This window comes from Marmota monax, unplaced genomic scaffold (assembly GCF_021218885.2).
Source record: "Marmota monax isolate L192 unplaced genomic scaffold, Marmota_monax_Labrador192_F-V1.1 WCK01_AAM20220418_F8-fsc00004, whole genome shotgun sequence".
Taxonomy (NCBI): Eukaryota; Metazoa; Chordata; class Mammalia; order Rodentia; family Sciuridae; genus Marmota; species Marmota monax.
The window spans coordinates 12,079,784-12,093,905 of record NW_026692881.1 but is presented as its reverse complement, the minus strand read 5'-3'; the positions used below and the strand labels follow the sequence as shown (position 1 = coordinate 12,093,905).

General features: G+C 42.3%; 1 protein-coding gene across 50 annotated transcripts in view; it reads left to right on the top strand.

Moving 5' to 3' along the window:
• The window catches only part of Sorbs1 (sorbin and SH3 domain containing 1), a 228,688-nt gene extending 214,821 nt beyond the window's left edge, over positions 1-13,867 (top strand). For 28 of the 50 annotated variants that reach the window (XM_058581110.1, XM_058581129.1, XM_058581139.1 and 25 more), the window contains 3 exons: positions 4,643-4,701; positions 7,617-7,729; positions 10,481-13,867. In XM_058581110.1, coding sequence (XP_058437093.1) covers positions 4,643-4,701; positions 7,617-7,729; positions 10,481-10,548 — 240 coding nt within the window. In that variant the 3' untranslated portion in view covers positions 10,549-13,867. Of the gene's footprint in view, positions 1-3,874; positions 3,935-4,510; positions 4,702-7,616; positions 7,730-10,480 lie in introns of all 50 variants that reach the window. The other 22 variants (XM_058581107.1, XM_058581109.1, XM_058581108.1 and 19 more) reach the window with 2 other exon arrangements.
• The last annotated feature ends 255 nt before the right edge of the window (positions 13,868-14,122 follow it).

Here is a 14,122-nt window from a genome sequence, read left to right as displayed (position 1 = left end):
GAGGATGATTAGTAACTCCTCAGTAGCACCAGGTGTTTTGTGGATCCAGAGGGGATTAACAGCCCCAGGGAGGCCGAGATCAGATATCTGATGGACTTCTGGGAACTGAGAATAGGACAGCAGGGCAACAGAGCAAGGTCACGGGCAAGGTCACTTGGGGAGACTAAAACAAATGCTGGGGGGCAGAAGGGGCAACTGGGTGCAAATACAGAAGAAAGTGGTTTTGGTATGAGCGGCCCCCACCTGCTTAGCACTGATGGGAGGAAGATGGAGCGCAGTGTGTTAGACTAGTTACTGTTTTTCCAAACACATGAAAATAGGAATGTATCTCCAGAGTCAAAAATGTACATAGCATGAGCTAACACTCCCTTTATTCTTAGCCCTGGATGAGGTCCTGGTGAGAACCTGTGTCTATTCTTAGGCTCAAATAAGGGCAAATGCTGAGGACCTTGAGAGGGTTCAGAACCACACCATCCAAAGAAGGGTAATTTGAGCCACATATATAATTGAAAATTTCTAGTAGCCATAGTAAAATGGAACAGGTGAAATTAGTTTTAATAATAGATTTTATTTAACCCAAATATTCAAGAAGCTATTTAATGACATATTTTGCATTCTGTATTTTGTACTCAGCTTCTGAAGTCTAGTTTGTGTTTTTACACTTACAACACATTTCACTCTTTATTTGCCACAACCCAAGTGCTCAACAGCCACGTGTGGCTAATGGTCGCCACACTGGACAGCACAGGCTTAGAGTGAGAGCTGTTAAGTGATAAGAAAACAGGAACAGTAAACGAGAAAACATACCTAGAGGGGGAGAAACCCCAAGGGTAAACAGCCTTCTAAGTGAAAGCTGCTCTCTGTGATACCTGTTAAATGGGTTCTATCTCCACTGATGGTCCACCCCATGCTATACTTCCCTCCCCCCTAAAAAATTCAGGTTTACATTCCAGCTACTTGAGATGTTTTATTTAAACCTAAATAGGAAGAACGTGTCTCTGAGCTAATAGAGTAAATGTTTATCTTGCCTTCTTCCTTCATTTACTCAACAAACACTAAGTGAGGAACTTGGTCATCCCTACCTCTCAGAAATGGGGTTAAGTTTGTCCTGTCCAGACGTGGAGACTATGATGATGTTTATCTTCTGCTTTGAGTGTGGCCTGAGACCAAAGAAGGTATTAACTGAGCGATCAATATCCCTCAGGTACTGTGGATCCTTAGGTTAATGATTGGATGCTATCTTTTATTGTACACTATTCCTTTTTACAGAAGGTTCCTTTGAGCACCAAAAAACATTCAAGAAGAGAAATTATACAGCCTATTTCCAGAAGAAGTAGAAATTAAGTGCTGCTCTCAGGGTCACACCAGCAATCCCATCATGAGCCAAGAGGGAGATGATGAATGGGGGCTCAGCTCTTATGCTCAGTAGTTTTGTCACCTTTTGAAGTCTTTAATCTGCACTGAGCCTTAAAATTTTCTCTTCTTCTCTCCCCAAGTCAAAGGGTTAGTACCAAAGTTAGATGAGGTAATGAATCTATATGTGCTTATAAAATATCAGGTCTTTTGTACCATTTTCGATTCACTAATCTTCTTTTAAGCACCAAATTGTTTGCTAGGTGATCAGTTCCTGGCACAGCTTTGGCGTTAGGTTGATTGAAGGATGCTGGGGAGCTTTTGTAAGCTGTGGAGATCATGCCATGAGATTGTTCACATCCTGTCTTTGTATTGCTTTGACCTGAGGTCATCAGGCCACCAGCTGGAGTGTGGAATTTTTTTTTTTTTTAATGAGAACAAAAGTTCTCATGAGGTATGACCCAGACCAGTCTTGCCGTACTCTAGTTAGATAATCTCAGCGTGAGGTAGTTGAAGTCTTCTACAACCTTGCCTCCCAAAGTTAGACTGAGAACCAGCACCATCTGCACCACCAATAGAAATGCTGAGTCTCATTACATATGCCATAAGCACTAAGAATTTGCACTACGCAGCATCCCAGGTGATACCTGCCCACGTTAGAGCCCTGCTCTGTAGTATCCTGACTAGTAACAGTCAGTGGAGGTCTCAGTTCCAACAGCTGCTATGGCAGGCAACTCACTTCCTCTTAGGCAGCCACTTCGGTTGTTGGACAGCACTTACTTTTAGAAACTTGTCCTTTCATCAAGTCCAAACCTGACTGTCACTGTCACCCACTTGAGGTGCCCCGAAGTTAGTTTCATTCTTCTGAAAGCCCACAGAGCAAGTACTTGGAAATGTCCATTTCTCTCCTTTGTTACATGGAAGTCTTGATCCAGAAGCGAGGTGGGAAGTAAGTAGAACTGTACAAGGTCAATCCCAGGCACCTGGCAAAGGCCTGCAGGTCCTGAGACAATGTAGAGAGCATGGAATGGCCTCTTAGTTCTGTCTTTTTCTTCACTCTTGCCAGAATCTAAGGGCACTGGTTTGAGCGATTAAGGTTTGGAAGGCGTTTAGAAAACTTGAAGAGGCTTCCCAAAAGGATGCGAGAATGGAAGGGATGCCTGGGATGGAAATTGGTGGTGCCGGGTGTGCTAAAGAATGAGAACATTTGCAGTGGAGATGAACAGGAGGGGGTGGTTCTGTGCGTGGAAAGAGCAAACAAGCAGCCTCAACTCTCTCCAGCTGAATGACATTGAGGAATGCACAAAAACCTCTCTGAGCATCAGTTTTTGGCGTTTTTAAAGAAGAGGGGATGATCCGCCCTCACCTGCCTATCTCCAGGGATTGTGTGGGACACATTAACAATTATGTCAGAGAGCATAATTGCTAAGGTGGAGATGGTGTGAGGATGGAAGAGACCAAGCAGACAGTAGAGAAGCCATGAGACAAGTCTACACTCACTTGCTATATGACCTCAGAAGAGGTCCCTGCTTTCTCTTGGCCTCTATGAAACAAGTGGATCCTACACACAAAAAAAATGTCTAAGTGCCCTTCTACAAGGCGCTGGAGTTGCTGTGGCTTGTTGCAATTATTGCAGCTTACATGGAGAATTTCTCCAAAGATGGCTTTTCAATATCTGTTCAGAAAGACTTCTTAGAGCTTGCAATTCAATCCTCTTTGAGGGAAGTGATTCCAAATAGTCTTTCAAAGAAGGCCTGGCCTCCATGATGGGAGCCCTGATTAAAAGGTGGGTCTGTGTGGCCTGAATTGCACCTGTTACCACATCAACATGTAGTACTGGTGAGTGATGAGTGACTGTTTCATCTCTACGTCTGTGTCAGGACACACAATCCTATTTCTGGAAGTAAACTCTGGCCTAGGAGATATCTGAACTTGCTTCATACTTCACTGGAGTATGTCATATGCAGATTTTTCCAGGGGAGTGGTCTTGTTTGACACTTCAGATAATACCCAGGAGTGTTTGACAAGTATTATTCTTTTTCAGTTTTTTTAAATACCCATTCATGGCAGACCTGATAGTTTTGTGGGCCTGCTGTCAGAGGATCCTACTTAACAAAAAATTGAAACTGGCTGTGGTACAGCAGCCATTCCCAAGATGTTTGTTAGCTGAGGGCAAGGGGACCAGTATGCATGGGAGACAAGTCTGTTTCTGAAGACAGCCTTTCCTGTCTCTCTCCTGCCCACCTGGGGACCCTGTGTTGTTCCCTGTCACCACACTGCAGCCATGTTTCGGATTTCCCATTCCATTGCCTGGATGCTTGCTTCTAACTCTGTACATTTGCATTTTCTCCTGTGCATCCACCGTGTTGTCATGGAAACTCAGTGGCCATAGGCTGCGAGTGTCTGGTGTCATCTGAGTGTAATGGTGTGGTACGTGTATTTGCTCACACTTTTATTTTGACTCCTCGCCAATGTGACATCTGCTAAAATGTCTCCCTTATGATTTGCTTGGTGATCACAGCCTTCTCATCATTCATTGAGAGCAGGACCTGATCTCACAGAATCTGAAAAGAGCTATGTGGTAAGATGCCTGTTGAATTAGACCGTAGCTTTTCTAAAGAGAATCCTTACTGACTAGAGTCTGAGGTAATGCCTGGTTAACTCACAGAGCCATTATTTAGAAGACAATGGCTATTATACTGCCAGTAGCTAGGCCACCCTCTTTCCCTCAAAGAAGCAGAGGAATTTAAAGAATATTTTTCCACTCTGCCTACATGTGGGATTAAATTAATGTATTTAGTGCATGACTGGGGATACATACTTGTATTTCTTCCCTGAGATTATTCCATTTGTAACAGTTGCTCACTAATTACAGGCTTTTATGCTTCTGCCTTTTTTTTTTTTTAATATTCATACTAAATCCCAAATTCTTCTGTATCTTACCTGTTTTTCCATGCTTACGCCTGGATCCCTCCTGCACTCCACTACTGGAAATCTATTTTTTTAACCTGGATCTTCAACTCTGTTTTTTCCCCGGACTTATGTACTACGTCTGGAATGTTACATCTCTTCCTCTCTTTCTTTTTTTTTTTTTTTTTTTTGTCCCCACATTGACTGTTTTATGGGGGTTTCTGGATATCTCGGGGCCACCTCACAGGAAGCAGTTTGCAATGAGATCATAAACATTGCCGAGAAATCTGTTCATTACTGCAGCACTGTCTCTCATCCCCTTGACTTTCATCACAAGGTATCCCCTTCTGACAATAAATCATCTTTAATCATTTCTCAGCAACCTCAAGCCCAGCAGCGAAGAGTCACCCCAGACAGGAGTCAAACCTCACCAGATTTGTAAGTACACTTGGGAACCTTTGGTGCTCACGTTCTTGGTGGACTTAGGCCTTAGAGAGTGGATCATTGACTGACTGTGAGAACAGCCATGGCGGGGGGGTGGGGATGGGGGTGTGGGGGGATGGGTATGAGCAAATCACTCCCTGGTCCTCTGCAAATTTCTAGTGAAGGCCATGTTTCCTATCAAGCACTGTAAAAACAGGTTGTAGGATTATAAAAGAGATCACAGAGAGAGGTAGACTTGCCGTACAAGGGCAAATGAGGATTGGGCTCTCCTGTCTCAATTCTAGTGTTGTAGGGAATGTAAAGAACAGTTAATTCTGAGCACAAATGAATGAATAGGTTTTATCGACTCATTCATTTATTAGTTTAAAAAATGTATTGAGTATCTCTTGTTTTATGCACATAGGGGAAAATTCTGTTCACAGAGCAAGGGTGAATTGAACCAAACACTGAGAGATAATTGGATTGTGAAAACTAGAATAGGGAGAAAAATGTCTTCCCAGCTGAGGGGACCATATAGGCAAAGGCATTGAGTGGGTGGGGCTTGGAGAACTTCAAGAAGGTCTGTGTGACTGCAGTGTGTGACTCAGAGGAAATGGGGATTAAGCTCAAGAAGTGGGGTGACGTCAGATAGTAGATTTCAGTAGTGTAAATAAGTTTGGATTTTACTCTACCAGCACTAGAAAGTGTCAGAAGACTACTGTATTAAGGAACATACTGATCATATTTTGTTAGGGGTAGATCACTCTGGGGGGTAGGTTTTAGAGTCAAGAGACAAAGATGCTAATGAGAAGATACTAATGCAGTGGAGAAGGAATGGGCTCTTTGTAATCCTCTTAAGTGTGGAAGATTACCCATGGAGATAACAGGGTAAAGGGGAGTAGCCAGCAAAGGGGACTGAGAAGGGGCAGCAGGAGATACAGATGAGGGTCTAGGAGTACTCATTTTCACAGACCAGAGCTGGCAGCAGCAGTCCAGCAGTGCCACCTGGCCCCAAAAGGCCAGGAGTAGGTTATGACTAATGTCCTCCAGGTGTTCCCATTGGTAAATGAAAGACTACTCATGACCTTTAATATAGCTAGGTTAGTAGGGAATTGCCAGCCTGTGGTCCATTAGAAAGCGCTGATGAATGAATTTGATGGTAAATAGAAGTACATGTGTGGCAGTGGGGGAGATGGGGCTTATAGATTAAGGAAACAGGGATATGGCAGAGACTGAAGCATCTTTATACTGGAGGAGAAGAGCTGCCAGAATTGAGAGATGTGAGAAGATCTAAGTAAAGCAAGAGCCCAAGGAAGGGGATTCAACATGGCTGGGAGAAAGGACCCTTGCACACCAACAGAGCAGAAGGCGAACAGAGACATAGTCTCAAATCTGAGGAAAGATCAAGGAATCCTCACAGCAAGCTTTCATCTGAGGAAGGGGAGGTGGAGTAAGGAGTGCTTGGTAGAGAGTGGGGCACCAGAATTGGCAGGGGCGATGGAGTGAGGGCTTGAGGGACAAGGGCCCGAGCTCTGTGAGGCCCATCAAAATTTAAGTTGAGTTGGGAGCCTGGGCAGCAAGGGTGCTGACTTTTCCCCAACCAGTCTCTACCATCTGAAAACAGAAAATAGACGTCAGGAATTATATCCCAAAGCGGCCATGGTGGAAATTAAGAGATTTGGACAGCCAGACATAAGAATCCAAGTTAGGTAGGAAATAGCAGACAAGTACAGAAAAAAAAAAAATGTGTTAGTTTATCAGCTAGAAATCTATCTGCATCTCTTAACTCCTCATTAGAGACCTTCATTCTGGCAGCCACATTCAATAACCAAAGTATCGATATACTTGGAGAAATATGTTAAGTGAAATTGTCCCTTTGCCTTCACAGAACAGCATGAACCTCTTATCTCTGGGAACTGACTCTGCATACATGTCTATAGTCTGTCTTGCCCACACACTGGAATCCACTGACCTCTACTAGAAATAGTAGATGATTGACTTATTTACCAAGTTTTGCTGCTACTATTGTGTTTCAAAATAGTGAGTAAACAGAAGTGTGAGGCTGGTGCACAGTAGGTGCCCCTTAAGTATTTGTTGAAGAAATAAATAAAATACCAAAGCAGATGTCATATTTCACCACCAGCAATCCACTGTTACTGTGTGACAGAACAGTACAGTCCAAATGCTTTCAGGTTGACTAGCAAGTAAATAACACTCTTACCCCCAAACATTACTGGTAAGAAAAAAAGCCAAAGGTCTCAGGAGTTTCAGAAAAATTACATCCATTTAAAAGTACTCAAAGGTGGCTGGGGATATAGCTTACTGGTAGAACACTTGCCTAGCATGTGTAAAGCCCCAGTTTCCATCCTCAACACTGAAAAAAAAGGAAGAAGAAAGTGGGGAGTACCCAAGGCAGTTTTGCTGATCAGTGAGGCAATGGGAATATACTTTTTAAAAAATATTTTCCTGCCAATCTATCTATCACGTATTTGTTTTTACAATGGCCTTATGTTCTCCAATAGCCAGAATGTAATGTCTCTGGGGTTAAGTAACTTCTGATTTTCCATGATAGTCTATGTATATTATCCCAGTTTAAGAAAAAGCCTTGTTTTACTTTAAAGACCAGGGTAGGAGGTGGAAGGGGCTCTAGACAGAAAAGCTTGACTGTGGTAATAGAATTAAACTAAATAAGAGGCCGATCATGACTTGCTTATCAGGAGTTCCTCTCCCTGTCCGTCTCAGTTATTAATTTCTATGTTGAATGCATTTCTCCAAATGCCATTATTAGAGAAATAGTCAATTAATCCCTACTGATGATTAGGAAATGTTACTTAAATGTTGGTTTGATAGAAATGGGGTTTAAAAGCTTGTCATTTAATCCTAGTGATATTTGAGTCACTTTTTATTGATTTTTTTTCTTTCATTTATAGATTTAGCTACCAAGCATTATATAGCTATGTACCACAGAATGATGATGAGTTGGAACTCCGGGATGGAGATATTGTTGATGTCATGGAGAAATGCGATGATGGGTGGTTTGTTGGTAAGAATCTCATCAAGTTTTTATTTCTAGTTGAAGAAAGAACTAGGAGGGATGAGCCATGCAGGAAGCTGTCTTCTCTGCACAGAAAGAAGGGCCTGCTCAGCTCCTGCCCCACCAATGGGATGCTGGGCCACTGGTCTCTTTACTCTTAAGACTGTGTGGATGTTACTAATGTTGGATCTAAAACCAAGCATGCCAAATTCTGACACATGGGAAGGGAATTGTCAAGTTCATTACTGTTATTAATTGGGTCTCCTTTATATTTCTGTTGTGCATGTCTGTTTTCATTTGGAAATTTCATTTTTAAAGCTCTTTATGACACAAAATAAGAAAATTTTGACTTGTCTACCATGAGAATTTCAAGCTTATGTGTGGGTTTTACACAGATCTTCTTAATCTACTCCAGGTTTCTAATAACTTTGATCAAAGCAACCTGCTTAGTTATAGCAGGTGTAGCCCCATGTTAGAGCATTGACCTAGTTGGTCTAGCATGTGGGAGACTCTAGGTTCTATCCCTTGTGTTTTGACAACAGCAAAGAATTTGCCTATATGAGAAGGGGAGAAAAGATCAACATTGCTCAGATTCTGTTACAAGCCAGAAGCTGTGCTTGGTGTGCTTTTATTGATGATATATCAACGAACGGCCCTGTAAACAAGAATTTTCTTCATTTAACAGATTCAAAAAGTAAGGTCCAAAGAGGTTAAGTTACTATCCCAGTTCACCCAGGTAGCAAATGATGGGAACTCAGACCACCCAAGTTCTCCTCAGACCCACATTCTTACTGCTGCTTACCTGAATATAATGCTAGGAGCCACTGACTTACTCTGTGCCTTAATTTTCTTCTTCTCTCTAAAGACCAACTTTTCCCTGATCTCTCTGGAAAAGCTTTGCTCTAGCAATGTCAAGGCTGGAGTGGTGAGAACAGTAAGACTTCGGCATCAATGGGAAGTCAGGAAGATTTGCCTTGGCCCTACCAGCTTCTTAGAAAGTGACCCCATCCTTCTGAGACCCCAGGAAGGCCAAAGCCCTCACTACCTTAAGTCATTCTATTCAGGAGAAAGTAAGATCTGAGAAGTCAGTGGCCAGCTTGATGCACTGAGTCCAACAGAAACACCAGGCAAGCTGTGCAGGAAATGCCAAATTTTCTAGAAGCCACATTGAAAAAAGTCAAATGAAACCAACCAAATTAATCCCGATATATTTTATAAACCAAGTACATTCAAAATATTATAATTTGAACATGTAACCAATATAAAGATGACTACTGAGATATTTTACTTGTTTTCTTTCCACGTGTTCAGTTTAGAACCCAATGTATGTTTTCCACTCACAGCTGAGCAGATTTCCATCTAGCCACATTTCAGCTGCTCAGTTGCCACTCTGGCTGTTACCTTAGAGAGTGCAGCTCTAATGTATATTAGCTCTTAAACTCCTTCATGAGTATTTCCTTTTTTTTTTTAATTTTAATTTTGGTGCTGTAAATTTAACCCAGGGGTGCTTAACCACTGGGCCAAATACTTGTCCCTTCTTGTTTTTTGTTTTGAGACAGGCTCCTGCTAAGTTGCTGAGGCTGTCTTTGAACTTACAATCCTCCTGCCTCAACCCTCCCAAGTCACTGGGATTACAGGCATGCACTACTGAGCCTGGCTAAGTATTTTAATGTAAAGGCACCTATTCTCCAATGGAGGCATCCCCAGTCACTGGGGAAAGGAAATACTTTGGATATCTTTCTCACATGCTTCAATCACTTTGAAAAGTAACCTAGTATTCAGAATACAAGCAGTAGCCTGACAGAACTCATTTTTTCTCATCCATAAGGAAAGGTGCTAACCAGTATATGAGTACAAGTACAAGTGAGTGGTTATCAGCTCTGGTCTTACCATCTCAGTTCTTTTTACCCTTCTTGACTAGCCTCCCTAAGGGTGCAACTAGATGTTTCGTGGGTCATTAGCCTTGACACATTCTTTTAGTTTAGAAGCTTCACTTGGCAATGATCCCAATTCATTCATCGTGGCTGCTTGAGGTGCTGTGTTCAGCAGGATTCTGGCGCCAAATCCAAGCCAGCTGACAAAAGGGTGCAGTGTTAAACTGTGATGCTTTCTAATGAGAGGAAAATGATGACACAGCCTATATCAGCCACCCCTGCTGTAGAGGGACCCAGGGGAGGGGCTTGATGAGGGGCCAGCAAATCCAGATAAGGAGCAACCCAGGAAGGGCTTTGTTCCCAGAGGACTCAATGCTCCTGGTTCAGTGGGACCCTAACAAGGTGACAGGGAGCCAGGTCATAGGGTTTGAGAGGAATTTATTTTTGGTGTGTAGTCATCTTCGTAATCAGTGGGCTGTTAGAAATCCTGCAGTTCAGAAATTCTAAATCCCAATTGTCTTGTCTTATGCTGATTTCTCCAAAAGAAGAAATGTCAGGAAGAGAAATGGCTGGGAGTCAGGAGACCTGAATTCAGATTACGCCTCTGGCACTTACTAAGCTAAGGGTCCTCAAGTGTTATTTGAGCTCTTTGAGTCTGGGTTTCTTCATCTGAAAAACAGAAATAGTAGACATGCCTACCTTTCTTAACAGCTAGCATCATTTTGCAGCCAAAATGAGATAAGATAGGGGAACTTGGTTTGGAAATCATACAGTGCTTTAGAAGCTGCTGGATTTTAAAAGTGACATTCAACCAGAAATCTCTACAGTGCTCTCTCTGAACACAGTGAGTGGATCTTCTCATTTTGTGTATGTGTTTGTTTTGCAGGTACTTCAAGAAGGACAAGGCAGTTTGGTACTTTCCCAGGCAACTATGTAAAACCTTTATATCTATAAGAAGACTGAAAACCACAGAGATTATTTTTATTGGAGGATGAAGCATAATTCATGAACCAGTCTCTTTATTTAAATGTCAAATCACTATGAAAATCAATGCAGTGGATAAAGTAAGAAGTAAAAGACAGGAACAGAGAAATGTTGTGTTTAAAACCCAAACCTGTCTAAACTTATTATATATATCAGGGCTGAACTGTGTGCTAAACAGAAAGAATTGAGGCAACTCTACATTCACTTAGCTGCTTCTGGAAGCTGCTCCAGCCTTCAAACTCCCCTCTGCCTCTAGGATAATCTGACCTGGAACACAGTCCAGGAGCAGAGTTAGCCACAGATGCTCCCGGCTGCCCCAACCTTAAATTCCATCTTGAAGGGGTTCTTGAGCCTAAAGCAAATGTTGGGGCCTCAGGCAAATAGGTTTCCAGCCAGGTTCCAAAGGTTCCAAGCCTGAGCATCCACTGACTACCCCAGCTTCCATCCCTGGCTGCCCTGGGGCCAGCTGAGCCCCAGTGCTCTAGAGGTCAGTCTGGGCTGCTGAGCTGTCTCTTGACAATGGTGGTGGCCCCCAATTGGCCCCAAACCAAATCCTCCCTGGACCTGCAGAGGTACAGTTGAGGAAATGGAGGCAAAACAGGTACCTTGTACCATCAGCCTGCTGTGCAACTTTGCCATCAACTGCCCTTCTTCCAGATGAAAAAGCTCATGAGGTTTGTCCTGAGAATTGGGGAGCAGATGGCCAAGCAGATAGATTACATTTGTATTTCTAAGTGATTAAGTTGAGAAGCCCTGCAGCCCCAGGGGTCATTTGCAGTGTGTTCTTTTCCCATATCAGTGGCTGTTACAAACATTCATCACTAGGCATCTGCAGCTGTATTTATCAGAGCACCATTGCTAACCTTTCTGGCTTGTATTTGGCTGGGACAGTTTGGGATTGGTAGGCTTAATCCAAAGTGGGATGTAATGATTCATTTAACACATGTGACATATGCTGACTGCTGAAACATACATAAGACTGCTCAAGCCCTAGAAGGCCAGTTTTATCTTCTGGTACAAGTTCAAAGACCACTCATAGCGTAGTCACCCATAGTTTGGAATCCTCATGCACCCAATGAGGCTTCTGTTCTCAATAAAGGCGTAGGTGCAGTAGCCTTAGTGTGAAGCAGTGATTCTGTCACTACTCAATCAGGAGCTCTGTCCTTTGAGGGTACTGGATCTGAGGAGGAAGCCCTCCTCCAAATGTCCTGACAAGGACATTTGTTTAGGGGTACTTAGTTGCAACTCTGTCCATGTTGTATTAAGGGAATTTTTCAGCTTCTGTGTTAGATCTCTTAGTGACACAAAGATAGAGGTGCCCCATTCCTTGCCTACCAGGAACTCAGAAGCAATTGGGGAGATAGATACAGAGAAAGGAACTTAAGAGAGACTGTGATATGTGCTAAGAAGGGTGCGAGAGGTAGAGCTGTATTTCTCCTGGAGGGATGCTAGAAAGCATTGTCATATTTCTGTCTCCATTAGCTCACCGTTGAACAGCTAGGATGCTGGGAGAACCTTTGTCTGATGGTAGCTTATGGCTAGAAATACTTGGGAACTTTTTCCAGAGTCTCCAAACTTTCATAGTCCCCAAAAATACATTTCCAAGGTCACAAATAGGAGTAGCAAGTCTAAGTGGCAAGGGTGTGTACTAGAATGCCTGGTTCTCTGCATCTATCTCAGAAATACACCAAGACTATTGTCCCCAAGTCTGGAGTCTTTAAAAAAAAAAAAAAAGGCAAAATTTGTCTTTAGTATCTCTTCCCCAGTTGCTCTCCCAGATACCCTTCTTAGAATCCCACCAGCCTCCTAGGGCCCACCAGTCAGCCACAGTACCCTCACTTTCTCCCTGTCCTCTAAAGGAGGCTTGCAGGAAAGAAACAACCACTGCTTCATTCACACTAAAGTGTAAATGACTGATGAGAAGAGGGTGTTACCTCTTTCCAGAGACATTTGTTTTTAACTAGGACAGAGCAAAGCCTTTACCCCAAGGGAAAAGGTTGTGGAACTGTAGGGGAGGGGGGTTTCTGGGTAGAAAGCGTTCTGGATTTTCTTTAGGACCCAGTGAGAGTAAAACCTATTGTTTGTGGAAGGTCTGCTTCACCAGGGAGGGCACTATTTTTTGCCTCTCTCTGGGGGCTACAGTAAGGATACAAAAGCACGGTGCGCTTGCGCACTGCATTTCACCCACTTTGGAATGTAATCCCCGTACTGGCTCATGCGCCTCCTGTTCTTCCTTAGATGCAAACCGTTAACAACACAATCTTATTAAGAGTTTTTTGAGGGGTGCTTCTTGATTAAGTAGGTAATTTTGAACACCTCTTTAAATACAGCTAGAAAATAAAACCAATTTGTAAAGCTACATTTGCATATGATGCCAGCCTCACGCATTTGTATATCTCCAGAAATTCCCCAATGCCTCACTACTGTGCCCGACTTTAATAAAATCATATGTTCAAATTCGCATCACTTCAGTTTCCTATGTATGAGAAAACAAGAGAGCGACAGTTTCCCATTACCCTTTTGTCTTCAAACATTTAGTAATATAAAGTACCTATTTTTATGCTGAAATGTTTATACAGGTTTATTAATAGCAAGTGCGACTAACTGGCAGCATGCCTCGCGACACATTTTGATATATTAGCAGTGCTTCCAGGTAAAGGCAAGCCCCAAACTACTTACCTTTTGCAGTCTCTCTGGGATCAGTAAAAGAAAAAAAAAAAAATCACATTCGTGAGAAGTGGGACTGTAAATATGTATATTTAACTTTGTATAGGCCATGTACCTACCTGTATAGAAAATAATTTTAAAAATTTGAATGAATGGGGAGGACAATAAGGAAGTCATGAAGTTTTTCCATTTTTATTTAAATGAAGGAATTCCAAATAACTCACCTGCAGACTTTTAGCACAAAAATAGCCATTGCAAACTGTTAAAATTTATAATAAAATCATTCTTTTGGGAAGAGAAGGTAACTATAATCTCATTTTTTTTTTTTTTTTTTTTGTTTTGCAGTCCTATTTATCTGCAGTAGTATTAAGTCCTATTGCTAGAACAGGTTACTACAAAAAAATTATATTCTGAAAGAAAAATAACTGACATTATATATAACCAATTAATTTAAAGTATTGCCATTTAAATGACACACTGAGAGCATGTACTATGCAGACACAGATTTTTCTGTTCATTTATTTTTCTTTATTGCAGTGGATTGATTTGATAAATAGATGTGCTGAATTACTACCTTTGCTGTACATATTATTTAATAAACTTTATTCAGAACTGTGTGGAATATGTTTGTTCTTGCCATTTGTTGGTTCCTGCCTTTGTCAAGCTTCTATACCCTGCTTCTCTCTCACACTCCTGTCCTCATGTCCACGCCCCCCCCCCCTGCAGTGCTAGGCAAGGGCTCTACTGCTGAGCCACACCCTCAGTTCTGTCTGTTTTTAATCAGTGGCCACCTGGCTTCCACCCTGCTGGAGGACATCATTTCGTACCTTACTTTTGTCTCAGTAACTCCATGGCCTTCTCTAAATTTATTGCTATT